The sequence below is a fragment of the Balearica regulorum genome, chromosome 5, assembly GCF_011004875.1.
Source record: "Balearica regulorum gibbericeps isolate bBalReg1 chromosome 5, bBalReg1.pri, whole genome shotgun sequence".
Lineage (NCBI taxonomy): Eukaryota > Metazoa > Chordata > Aves > Gruiformes > Gruidae > Balearica > Balearica regulorum.
The window spans coordinates 37147809-37161702 of NC_046188.1; the positions used below are offsets into that span (position 1 = coordinate 37147809).

The following is a 13894-nucleotide window of genomic DNA, read 5'->3' on the forward strand; positions in this document are numbered from 1 at the left end:
GGGGCCACCCGAACATAGTACTCTTGCCTAGCATTTTGTTCAAATCAGCAGTTTTTGCATTTATGATAGACATCAGTGATGGGTCATTTGTGAGATACTCTCAAAGATCTCTTGCAGTTGCCTGATCTGTTATTTACAGTAAGTTTTAATTACCTTGTTTAGAAAAAGTGCATTTAATGTGCTGGTTTTGATGTCTTTCCATTTTAGATGGGAAAGATGGAACTTCCAGTCCATCGTTAGAAAGTACAAGCAGCGAGCTAAGCACCAGTACCTCAGGTATTAAGCCACAGAAGTAATATTTCTTTATCTTGTCAATGTACATGAAGTATTTTCTTGACTAGTTAATGTGAATTACTGTTCTATTCAGGACAGAATTAGAGCTTTTAGCTTCTTGGAGTTCTCATTTTGGCTGACTTTTTCTAATTAGAATAGTATATATCTCTTCTTCTGGAATAAGAAAATTATATTTTCCTTGATATTTTGGCTTGCAGGAAATGGTATGCAATATAGTGATGTCCAAGCTAATAGACTGGTGGTCGTGTAACCTAAAACGTGTTTAGGCACACTAAATTGATTTAATAGGTCCCATACTTAAGACTTCTCCCTTTATCCATATTCAACCAGTGCCCTAGCATCGCATCCACATTATGTAGCCACTAAACAGTGTTACGTTTGGATGACATCCAAACTGAAATTTCTGAACAAATAGTGAAATATTATGAGAATTTTTAACAAGGTTGACCTCTTTACCTAAAACTTCCTTGTGACTCTGCTCCTATATTTTTGTGTTTAATATCTGAAGTACTGTTACCTCATAGTTGGCCTTTACCTGGTGAAATGTTTTTTCCATAATAGTATACTGATTAATTCTGTTGTCTTGCAGAGGGAAGTACCAGTAATGTGTCTGGCTCAAGTGATTTGGAAAGCAGGGTGAGACCACACCAGCAAAACCCCCTCATTCCTATGATGCTTTCCCCACCAGAATCACTGTTAGTTTCTTGCGTTTTGAGAGGAACTTCGTAGAAGCCCATCAGGTAAATGAGTTGCATGTATTTTGTGCAATTAAAAAACTAATTTGGTATTGATGTTTATGGTTGTGATAGTTGATGAAATTCCTGCTTCTTCTGCATTAGCAAGCATAGGGCTGAAGCATATGCATTCCAAGTGAAAGGGTCGCTTCAGAAGTGGAAGCAAGTGAAAGGAACAAAGATATTCCAAACCAACATCCCAGGGATGCCAGAGTTTTTTTCTTGTTATATAAAAATTCTTTCTCTAAACCCAGGTTCTCAAAGTGTGAAAATGTTTGATGAGAACTGGCCAAGCTTAGTGTTTCGGCTGAATGAAGAACACAAAGAGCTCATGTGAGGCCTCATGAGGAAGCAGCATCTGAACTGCTTGCTTTAGTCAGTGAATCAAAACCATGACAATGCCACTTGTAAGCTCGGCAGGAACATGCAGATGTATTTCTTACTCAAAGCTGAGCCAAAGTGATGATTACATTTATTTGAAGAAGGTGTGTTTTGAGGTTAAATTCAGGGTACTGAAAACAGGCAGAAAGACTTGAAATTGACAGTCTGTATATTTGTAGTTCTTTGCTCCCTCACAGCTGTGCATACCTTTCTCTATGTGACTTCTGGGCTGATGCTCTGAAAAAACATCTTGAGGTACATCAGTGATTGGATCCTCTGCAGAAAGTAGTGACCTGGCTGAGTTTCAGATAGTGATATCAGAGCAGCTAATATCATTTAAGCATTGCATTAGCAGCAGGTTACTGCTCAACTCATTAGTTCTGTTTGTCAGGCATGCCACTTCATCTTTTCCTTATGTACAGGGCCAAAAGAAGCATTTTGTTTTGCTTTGTTACTTTGAATTTCAGTATTGCTGATGATAAAGAATTCAAGCTTGGTTCGTGTTCTGTTGTTGGTTTGATAATAGGAACTTGCACAGCTGTGCTTATCTACTCTTGTTAAATTTCTAGAAGGTATTACTTGCTGAACACAAATTTGTTTAAAAATGGTTTACTTTGGAGGCCCAACTTGATAGATTTCTCTTGTTACATAGTGGTATTGAAATCATAAGAAACATTCTGAAAGGTGTGTTTCCAGAAGTTTATTCAACTCTAGCCTTGCAGAAATAATAGCTGAGCTTTATAAAAATAGCTGTAAAATGTCTCTTAAGGTCCTGTTTTTCAGGCACTTAAAACTCTCTAGAAAAAAACCCACCATTTCAGCCTGCTGTGTCTATGGGGATGTTTTCAGTTAAAATATCTGGTTTATTTTATTCCCTCATCTCCTCTAAAAAACCCCAAAGCTCTTTGACCTTTGAAAACTTCTTTTGACTACTTCTATTCTTATTTTTGAAAGGTGGCTTTGATGTTTAATCTGGATACTTCACCTTGCTATGGTGAATTGGTTTTCATGGAGCGCTACCAAGAGGCCGTACAAGAAAATGGCAGAGTGGAGCACAATATTGAGATCAAGCATCGATGGCACTGGAGGTATCAGGAAATCTGGCAGTGGCCGTTCCACACTTCAAGCTATTGGGAATGCAGCAGCAGCTGGTAAGGACTGGATTTTTTGTATTCTTCTCATAAAAGGTGAGGGAGAAGTGGAAAACAGGAGAAAACAATTTGAATACTGTCGTAATGGGTGCAAGAATTGTTCAGAAGAGTAAGTGGTGGTTCTTAACTTAAAAGTAAACTAAGAATGCTGAAATTTACTGTTGATACCCAATTAGTTTTATCCATTCTGCAGTAATTGGTCCATGAAGCAGGCCACCTATTGAATTATTTTCCTTAAGGATTAGAGAATAATTATCCATGACAGGATCTGAGATAAACATGCTGTTTGATTAGCAATTGTGTTTTGCTGACATATGTAGGCATGGTATTTTATTCCATCTCGGATGTTACTGATAAACTGCTTGCAACTTCTGGAAGTCTTGCCCCTACTCTCCAAGAAAACTTCTGGATCAGCAACATCCAGCTGGACCATACGGATCCTCTGCGGGAAGTCCTTGAGGACCTCAGTCCTTCAGCAATGGCGGCATTTGACCTAGCTTGTACTCAGTGCCGTCTTTGGAAGACATGCAAACAGCTTTTGGAAACAGCAGAAAGAAGACTGTACAACAGCCTTGAAACTCGGGGTAGGCTTTTGATTCTTGTGTTCATCAACATGGGCTTGGGAGCAGAAAATGCCTCTCCGTGTTGTGTTGTTTGTGCTAACACCCAAGTCTTAATTAAATCTTATTTTATACTTTCATGTTAGGAGTAGAAAAAGGAGAAGCTAACTCTTATTTTGTCCCCATTTGTGCAATGACTTTTCCAGGCCACCGACCTGACTTTATTTTACTGCACTCTGAAGGTGTAAAGGGTTTCCCAGCAGTTCTCCAGCAAATAAGTAAAATTCTCAACTATTCCTGCACGTCACAAGGGCAATCCAAGCCAGGTAATATGCTTTGCTGATAAGATTTTCTGTTGAAATGTGGTTACATCAAATTCTTGCCTTCTGTTGCAATGGAAATTTGAATGCTCCATTTTTTTAGCTTAGTATTTAAAACAAAAAAAGGCAGGGGACACCCAAGCTCAATTCTGAACAAAATGAAACACTTTGAATTTGGCAAACTAGTTGTATTATAATACAGTTTTGGTTCTGTGGGCCTTTTTCTGTGCAAAAATATTTGTCTTTGTAATAGTTGCTGTTTCTTTCTCCCTTTGTAGAGGTCTCAGATGAGAAAATAGGGAGTCATTTTCGATGCAGTATTGTAGACCACCTGCAAGCTTGCTACCCTGCCTTGACTGAAGAAAGTATTACTAATGAAATTGTTTTATCACAAAATCTGGACCAAATCCTAAAAGCACTGATGCATGTTGAATGTTCTGTGGGTGAGTTATTTTTGTGATCCTGAAGACTGACATATGGATCTAAATTTTTGTTTTGACCTGTTCAGATAACTATAAATCCAATAGTAATGCTCTTTGACATATGCATAAATATATCTATTTTTTAAATCATAAATGCAAAATGTAAAATTTATCTGTAATTCTTACATTCTGAGCATTTGTTTTCAGAGCTAAAATTGTGAGCTTGCTAGAGAAGAAAGGAAAATATCAATGAGTACAACTGAGGTTATTTGTCCTATTTTTCTTCAGTCCAAACCAGGAATTAGAATCATAGAATGGTTTGGGTTGGAAGGGACCTCAAAGATCATCTAGTTCCAACCGCCCTGCTACGGGCAGGGACACCCTCCACTAGACCACGTTGCCCAAAGCCCCATCCAACCTGGTCTTAAACACTTCCAGGGATGGGGCCTCCACAACCTCTCTGGGCAACCTGTTCCACTGCCTCACCACCCTCACAATGAAGAATTTCTTTCTAACGTCTAATCTAAATCTACCCTCTTCTAGCTTAAACCCGTTACCTTTTGTCCTATCACGACACTCCCTGATAAACAGTCCCTCTCCAGCTTTCCTGTAGGCCCCTTCAGATACTGGAAAGACGCAATTAGATCTCCCTGGAGCCTTCTCGTCTCCAGGCTGAACAACCCCAACTCTCTCAGCCTGTCCTCATAGGAGAGGTGCTCCAGCCCTCTGATCAGCTTCGTGGCCCTCCTCTGGACTCGCTCCAACAGCTCCATGTCTCTCCTGTACTGGGGCCCCCAGAGCTGGACGCAGTACTCCAGGTGGGGTCTCACGAGAGCAGAGTAGAGGGGCAGGATCACCTCCCTCGACCTGCTGGTCACGCCTCTTTTGATGCAGCCCAGGACATGGTTGGCTTTCTGGGCTGCAAGCGCACACTGCCGGCTCATGTTGAGCTTCTCATCAATCAACACCCCCAAGTCCTTCTCCTCGGGGCTGCTTTCAATCCGTTCCTCACCCAGCCTATAATTCTTCAAGTGTATTTTGACCTAACAGCTTGTAGATAAATAGGTGTATCCTTACTGTTGCTTTTTTTTTCGCTTAACAGAAAGGATATAAACTTGTAAAACTATTGTAACATAATACCTTCCAATTTTTGTAGGGCTATCATAAAACTTATCCTTCTGAAGAAGTCTTCCATGGTTTGCCTTTTCTCAGAGCTCTCTTCGTTATATAGCACTGGCGTGTTTTCTTTTTTTTTTTTTTTTTTTCCTTTCTTCCAGTTCACCAAATTTCTAAATGGCATGTAGGTGTTTGTAAAATATTTAAAGATATTTCTGTGTTTAATGAGCGAAAGTTTAGGAGAGCTCTAAGCACAAGGAGTGGTCAACACCTGTGTTTTAGAATAAGCTTATGTGTTAATAACACACAACTAATATATTTTAGGCTTGCCTTAATATATTTCTAGCTTATCAGAGGCATGGTTACCAATTTAGATGAACCATCGTTTTATTCTGCTGTGAAAATTTCTCTTGCTTTCAATAGGATTACAGTGCCCTGACTGAGATCTGTAATTGCAGAGGAAATTAGGCTAAAGCATTTATCTCTCTCTCTATCTCTCTCTCTCTCTCTCTCTCTCTCTCTCTCTTTCTCTTTCTCTTTCATCTCCCCTCTCCTCTTTTTTTCTTCTTTTTTCCTTTTCTTTCCCCTCCCCTTCTTTTTGGCATTTAATATTTACTTGAATCTTGGATGTATGTCTGTTTTCTTAAACCAGAGTCTAAAGGGAGCCTGCTTGGTACCTTGGTGGATCAGGCCTCTCTCAAACCTGCAGAGCTGGAGAAGCACCTCGTTTGGAATCAAACACAGCTCCTGCTGAGAACTCTTGACCAACATGTCCAAACTGTGCCAGACAGCAATGTGCAGTCAAACTTCGTGAAGGCCTTTTTTGACTACATCACTACACTGGCTGCTGTTGTGTTACGAAGTCTGAATGCAGAGCTGGGTAAGGGGTTTCTGCTGCAAAGTCTGACCCTAGCTGAAGATACCCAGACTACATAGTCTGACCTGATTTTAGAAAGTAATTGTGCAAGAATGGTTCCTTGCCAAATGTGCCTACTGCCTGTGTATAGTCAGATCTTTTGACCTCAACCGATTATTGCACTACTTCTTAAATTTTATTTCTTAACACCTAGGCCACCCACAGCTAAGGTAAAAATAGCTGATGGCAGTAGGATTACAAGAACAGTAATGTTAACTACTGACCCAGATTCTACACTTCATTTAGACAAAATAAACAACCCCTGACCTCCAGAAATTCTGATCACTACCCTGTAAGGTGAGATTTATTTTTGCATCCAGTGGATCAGCATGCTGTGCCCTTTTCAGCTCCCTTAGACACAACCAGTGCCCTGCTGCTCCACAGGGATAAGAAAAGAGTGTGTAGAAGGCTATGAAGAGGTAACCAGGCAGAATTTTTTCATAGAATCAGCAGATTATGGTGGTCCATGAAAAGAAGTGCACCATCAGCACATAAAGCTGTCAGAAGGACAGAACAAGTTCACTGTGCTAGGGAAAAAAAACACTTGTCTGTCTGTTAAAGTTGACACTAATTGAGCTGTACTAATATAAAATACCACAGTACTGATTTCCGAGAATACCTTCCCCAGAGGGTAAGAAAAAAAGGCAAAGATCTGTTTTCAGACATGCTGGTTCAGCTCAGGTCACTACCATGCCAACCATAACTTCTGTACGGATGTGATTCTTCCTCATTGACTAACTGCCAAAGCCAAAAAACGCACAATATTTAAGGGCTGAGTGAGTTTTAGGGAAATTTATTGCACTGGAAAATAAAAGGAAAAGGTAAACTTAGGAGAATCTGTTCGGAGTTACTTGACATAACTCAGTAGTGGATACAAATGCTTTTCAGCAATACTGGCCGGGGTTTCACTCCTTTTGTAAAAGTAGCTCTATGTGTCCAAGTTCCCTCTGCCTTGGCTCACTTTGACTTGAGTAGAGCATGGACTCACTAATCTACATCCAGAGACTCCTCAGAAACCAATACTGCAGGCTTTCCATGTCTCACCACAAATATGTGTTTTGGTGAAAGTTTGAAGTAGAGTTGTTAAATTGTTTGAACCTAGATCTCGCTTAAAGGCCAAAGACTCTCCATTCTACCTGTTTTGGTAATAGATCCAGTTAAATGTGAGTCAGCAAGTTTGAGAGGCATATCATAATCACAAATGCCTTGCAATTTACTCTGGATTTTACCACAATAATGTGAATGTGGACCTCTGAATCTAGTCAAAGAGGTTTCAGGCTCTGGCTCTTAAATTTTGTGTTCCTAAAATAAGACTTGGTTGTTGTATTCAGCTAATGGGTTTGTATCATGATAAATATTCTGTTGTTTTTTCTTTTAAGATATATCTACAGAAGTGAAAGTGGGGAACCCTTTCATACTGTTACAGCAGAGTCCCTCTCAGCTGCTTTCCCAGCTTGTGTTTGAGAGACAGGTTCATCCTGACAGGTTGGTGCTTTTCAGATTATATACTTCTCTAGGTTATTTTGGTGTTGGTGACTTTGGACCTCAGCCAGGATTAAATTCTTCTCTGGCTACTTAGCACAGGTAGTACAGCCTGCTGTGTCCCACTAGCCGATCACTTAATGCTGCAAGGATTGGTGTGCAAGGAGGAGCTTTGCCAGTGGCTTCTCTACCAACCTGAAGATTTTTGGTAGGGAAAAACTGTGGATCCATATTTTTAACAACTATTGTCTGTTGTAAAAGAGAGAGTGCATTTACGTGGATTTTTTTAAACTGAATGTGTGACAGTTCAGAGCGGTGCACTTGCAGCTTAGCAATGAAATAAAATATACCAGTTGGGCTTCGTAAGAATACAGCTGGGTGTGGCTCTTGTTCTGGTCAGTAGGTAAACTGGATAATCTAAGGTCTTTCCCTCACAAATTATTAAATTAGGCTGGCATGGAAAGTGTCTGATTTGACAAAATAGCTTCTTAAAAAGATGAGGCACTAATGTGAACTGGTTTAGTATGTCGCTTTTAGATAAAAGTCAGTGTTTGAGGAGTAAGTTCCTTTTTTTTTTTTTGTTAAAAGGAATGGCAGCATAAGCTCTGAGTTATCGATGTTGTGCTGTCTATGTTTTTTCATACTGAGTAAGCACAGTATATGTACTCTTCCTCTGTATGTACCTTGTGAAGAATATTAGGGGGCTTGTGTTTGGAAGATTTATGAAAATAGGTAATTGTAAAGTACCTTTTAGATGTGCTGGGTAAGCTGATTCTGTTTTCAATCCTGCAGGCTTTCTTCTCTCTTGGGTAAAGAAGAATTGAACTTGAATGTGCAGCAAGTTATTGTTAACTGTTGCTGTGAACCACTGTCCTTGTGCAGTGCAAGGCAAAACAGCCAGGCAAAGTATCTTCTGACAAACATCAGCAACTTAGCACACCAGTGTGCCTACCACTGCCTGCCAGATTTTGAAATCCCTTTTCACAATTCTGCAATGACCTCTGAGGATATCTCCACTCAGGCACCATCCTCCGTGAATGACTTGAGCCAGCACACACTCACTGCTTCCTCCCTCGACTTCCTAAAGTCTCAGTCAAAGCTAATGGCCACAGTGGCATGTCTAAGTGCATCTAATATACAGAAAATTCCCAAATCGAGTTTATCTTGGATGGAATTTCGGGGCAAACGGGAGGCTCCCTTAGGTTTGGAACAGGTTTCCAGGGAGTGTGAAGCATTGTTGAAGGAGTTCCCAATATTGGAACGATTTCTTCTTGCTATGTTTGAGCCACTTCAGAATCAGCAAGAAGAAGGTGGTAGTTTGGCTACTGTCTTCTCTGGCAAGATGTACATGTCTCTGGTTCTCCTAGGATTGCATTCCACCACAGCTGTTAAGGTATTAATGGGAGTCTTTGAGCAAGCTCTTGCTGCAAAAGATTGGGACAGAGCTCTGAAGGTCATGGATCTGTACAGTCAGGATATGGAGGAGCTGGTCAGTGTGAAGGATGCTGTGCTGAGCTGTGCAACTGCTGAAGGTAAGAAGAATTTAGTCAGGCTTTGTTCCTTCAACTTCTTCTTTTTTTTTAATGAAGAATACAGCCTGAATCAGGACGTGGAAACTAAGGTAGTAGTCCTTGGGCAAATCCAAAGACAGAAACAGATCCCTTCCCTTCATCCTAGATTTGCTTCTTCTGGTGGTGTAGATTCTGTTTTGCAAATGTGCAAATCCTGACCAATTTAGTACAAGAGAACTGGAATGCATCTGTGGTGGTATTTTTATGTGAAGAGCTCAGTGCTGTTAATGGAATCTGTCTTACAGCGGTGTCATTGTCATACATGGATGATGTATGCTGTGAAAGGAGGTGCCTTTTGGAGCCTAAAGATACTAAGTGTCCCACTTGGTTACTTCCCAAAAATCTGATGCTTGGGATAAATCTAGTATAGATTTTTCAGCGCTGTACTCTTTCTTTTGGAGATGCGATCCAGTGAGGATGAGGATTTTTCTGTTTTCCAAGTTATAGAAACTGAGTTTCAAACTAGTGGTTTGTTTCTTCTGCAGATAAAGATGGTTGGCAATACTTGTTCCCAGTAAAAAATGCAACGTTGAGAAGTAGGCTGGCCCTGCGCTATCTGGACAAATGGCCCCTTGATGCCAGTTTGGAAATCCTAGCTTATTGCATTTCTGATTTGGGCATAACTGATGAATTAAAAGCCAGTCTGCAGAGCAGGAAGAAAGAACTTCAGATTTATCAAAAGGTACAAAGTAATTCTTTAAGTAACCTGTGAGATGAAATAGGCAGCAGAGAGCAAATATGCTTGTCCTTTGAAAAAGTCTTAGCCCTTGGTTCTTTTTTTGATAATAATAGCTCTTCAGGTCTTTAATCCAAAACAGTTCATGTGTTTTCAGTGCTGTAGTATACAATTAACACTCTCCTTCCATCTTTCATGACTTTCCCACTCTCCTGTTAGCATTCATGTCTGCAAACATGATTGGACATAAACATTTGTGTGAGGCTGCTTTCTGCAAAATTTTCGTTTTTCCATTCTGTACAAATGTTAGAGCCTCAGGAAGCTTTCCATGGCAATTCATCATTTTATAAACTTGAGAGGTGCAGATGTACCAGGTAGACATGGTGTACAAGACTAGTCTAATAAGCGTGTCCGTATTGCAGTCAGTTCTTCTAACTGCAGATAACCAAGTTAAGTCAGACTACCTGGCCTGGAGTTCAGCACAGACTGAAAAGTCAGAGCAAAAGAGTCATAAATCCCTGCTGAGCTCTGTCTGGTGGTGGTTCTGCTAACTGTGTGAGTTATCTCAGCTGTCTCTCTGTTAGTGCCAGCAGTGTCTGCGGTGTACATGTGCTTTTTCATCTGTAATTGTTGCCCTCTAGTCTTTTGAAAATCTTCCCTTATAAATGTTCTTTGTAGACTCATACTTCTGAGAAAATTGTATACTCTTTGGAGTGCAAGTGCATTGCATCATCCCAGAAAACTCTTGATTTGATCAGCTCAGCTGTTTTCTTAGGCTTAATGAGTGTTGTAGATAAAGCTTTTAAAATTTGTGCTGCCCTAATATTAACTCTTTCAGATTTTGAATGTGCAAAATGAACCATTGTGGAATGACTGGCAGGATCTGAAAAAGCCTGCACTGATGACCCCCAGGCCGTCATGAATATCATTCTGAAAGCAAAGGTTAGGCATCATAGTGTGAATTTTGTTGAATTAGAATGCATTAAACTTGGAATAGATAAACTTGTTGAAATAGCATCTTAAAACACTGATCAACAGAGATTACCGGGGGGAGGAAGAATTCCTTTCCTCAGTTCTGTGCTAGAGAAACAAATACAGATCTGTGTTTAATGTCAAGACTTACAGGTAATTAATAATCGTTAAGTTATAATTCTCAATCTGAGATACAACCTGTTCTTTTCTCTTAGAATTTTGAAGACTTTAATAGCATGGCTTTTGGCATAATACAGGCCTGATTATTATATAAGTAATAATACTGTAGATCTGGCTGGCTTTAAAAGTGTCTCTCTAAAAAGCCAACTTGCTTACAGTGAGATGCGAAGATATTCTCAATGAAGGCTGTGACTCTCACAAAATTGATTATCATCATCTTCTCCTTGTCAGTGTAATTACTTACTTTTTGCATGTGGGAGAGGAGTCTAAGCCACAGAATTTCTTGAAGTTGATCAGAACTTTGGGAGAAACAGCTGTATCAGAGAGTAGAGTTTTTCCTTCTTTATTTTTTTTATTTTTACTCTATTTTTTGTTTTAATTCTTTAGGATTATGAGTTGTGTGAGGAATGGGGGCGTTTGTATCCTGTCCCAAGAGAAGACTTGATCAGCCTTCACCGTGAGCACCTTCTCTACTTACTGGAGATGGGAGACATGGAAAAAGCATTGCAGGTAATAACAGGACTCTTTCAGCCTTACATCCATAGGTCAAATAAGTTGAGAACTGTTTTCTTTGCCTTCTTCATGTGTGTTTTCATGGCCTTTTTGGTTCCTCTCTTAAGAGATGCTATTTGCTTAGATATGCTTAGGATCCTGGCTCTCCGCCGTTCCACTTAAGTGAAAATCCAGCTTGGCAATCTAGTTGTTGGACCTAATAGCATAAATGTCACTTACATGGAAATACAAGGCCCCTTTTATTTGAAAAATCATAGTGAAGCGTTTCTGTGCTGCTTAAGCAGAAGAAACAGAAGTGAAACTAATAGCAGGAATCAGTCAGTTGTGTGTCAGGGCCCAAATTAGTGAAGCGTGAACTCTTCTGGTTTTAATAATTATGGAACTATGTTGCTAATAACAGAGAGCATAAAATAAAGTGCAGGCTCTCTCAGACTACGTAGCTTTGAAAATATTCTGGAAACAAAGTGAAGCCTTCTCATCGCTACACCTTCTGTCCCATTCATTCCTTAATTTTTTGCTTGCTTGAATTTTAAAAAATATTTTTATTAATAAATGGAGAAAATAGGCAATGAGTAGTCTATAAATGGATTATCTGAATAGTCCCTATATATGTAAGACACTTGTGCAAGTTACTTGCTGGACCATTGTAGGGCAATAATCTGTCGTGGACTGCCTGTCATAAAGGCTACTTTCCAGGAACGTAGTAGGGATTCACTGTATTTTATTTGTAGCTTTTACAGAGAATTGAAGACCCTGGTATTTGCCTTGCCATCAGTGAACAGTCCCTTGATCAGCATCCGAACTTGGCAGCCTCTCACTTCTTGGCTGATTACCTCACAGCTCACTTCTACGTGAATCTGACAACAGCACGCCGTAATGAAATCCAGGCACTCTATATGGGATCAAAGGTGAGTAAAACTCCTGCATTGTGGGATTAATGGCAATATAGAATTATGGAAGTAATTTTATAATACACACATAATATATAAAGTCTGTGGATTTTACCAGAGCATTCTCACCATACCAGGTCTAAGATTGTGAGCCTTAGGATCCAAAGGAAGGTTAGAGATAGCTTAAAACATCTCTTCTCCATCTTTGCAGCTCCTGTATTATGAGGTGGTTGTAGCTCCCAATATGAACAGAGCAGTCTGGTGTTTGAGCTGTAGGGAGTGGAGGAATCCACAGGCTGGGGGGGGGATAAAATAAAATCACGGTGTTTATCAGGACAGTTGCTATCTTTGTCCCAGTGAAAAAGAAAGCAGCCTTGTCTTATTCTCTGTGTTAGAAACACCAGGTGTCCTTCCTATGTAGCAATATAAACAAACATATTCTCATCTGTATGGTGGTCTTTGACACTTATATGGCATGTTTCTCCCAAGTGCCTTCCAAAGGTAGACAGTATCACTCCTCTTTTTGGATGGCTATTGCCTGTACAGAAGTCATATAGGTTCTGTGCTCAGCCTGGGAATAGATGCATTAACTAGTAGATTACCTTAGTCAAATTCATTGTATGTAAACAAAATGCAGTGCTTTTGATAATGTATATTTTGTTGTAGGACTGCAAATAGCAGCTTGCTCCAGTGTGTGCCACAACAGTATTTTGTTGGGCTTCCTATTTCCTTACTTGTCCCTTTTGAAGACATGATTTAATTTGGAAAGTGTCCATATTACCTGTCTGTCTTTAGGAGAATTGCTCTTATTTCCTCCTCTTGATGTTTCCTCAAATGACGGAAGGATGAGGCTCGGGCTAATATTATTTTTCTGTGCTTATTTTAATAGGACCGTGTGCTCTACCCTGCTACAACATATTTGTCACAGGGTTACAAAATGTTTTCCACTCTTCAACTGCCTCTGAAATGAGGCAGTGTTGTATAGAATGGGAAAGTGGAAGCTAAGTTATTTCTGCAAATCCACTCAGTAATTCTGAAACAAAAGGAGAAATAGGTCTGAGAGGTCCCACCTCCATTTTTTGGCCTCTATATTTTATTCCATCCTCTGCATAAGCCACTGTGGTAATTTCTTGTCTTTAATCTCACAGAAATACAGTTTTGAACATGTATAACTTTAACATATGGGTTTTTTTCCTTGTGTCTCAGGTGCTGCTGACTCTGCCTGAGCTCTCCCGTGTTAACTACTTCCACCTCTCCTCCAGGCCACTGCTCATGCTGGAACAGCTCCTCATGAATATGAAGGTGGACTGGGTAGCTGTCGCTGTGCAGACACTACACCAACTCTTAGCTGGACAGGAAATTGGTTTTACAGTAGATGACATTGACAATTTGCTCTCCAAGTATGCAGAAAAAGCTCTCAACTTCCCTTTCGCATTAAAAGAAAAGAGATCAGGTGACTGTCTGTGAGAATGCTGTCTTTCACTTGGGAAAGAAAGGCCAATTTCCCCACAGAATCATGTCACCAGTTGTGCCTCAACGTTTTTAGATGTGTGCCTCCAGTCTCTCTCTAGCCCAGAACATGTTCTTAAAGTCTTTGCCTTTCTTGTAAATAGATGTTCTCAAGGACCAACAGCTTCCAAAGTTTCTTGGACTTTCCTTTGTTGCTTCTTTTTGGGTCTTTTTTCTTATGATATTGTTCAATTTTATTTTATTCCT

General features: G+C 40.0%; 1 protein-coding gene across 1 annotated transcript in view; it reads left to right on the forward strand.

The window, feature by feature from the left end:
• The window catches only part of ZFYVE26 (zinc finger FYVE-type containing 26), a 51417-nt gene that overhangs the window by 16167 nt on the left and 21356 nt on the right, over positions 1 to 13894 (forward strand). The window contains 17 exon segments of the mRNA XM_075754187.1: positions 208 to 276; positions 884 to 1009; positions 1012 to 1034; positions 2364 to 2473; positions 2475 to 2560; positions 2881 to 3144; positions 3327 to 3446; positions 3719 to 3883; positions 5631 to 5858; positions 7274 to 7379; positions 8169 to 8908; positions 9433 to 9629; positions 10462 to 10510; positions 10513 to 10565; positions 11163 to 11285; positions 12020 to 12196; positions 13385 to 13631. Coding sequence (XP_075610302.1) covers positions 208 to 276; positions 884 to 1009; positions 1012 to 1034; positions 2364 to 2473; positions 2475 to 2560; positions 2881 to 3144; positions 3327 to 3446; positions 3719 to 3883; positions 5631 to 5858; positions 7274 to 7379; positions 8169 to 8908; positions 9433 to 9629; positions 10462 to 10510; positions 10513 to 10565; positions 11163 to 11285; positions 12020 to 12196; positions 13385 to 13631 — 2883 coding nt within the window.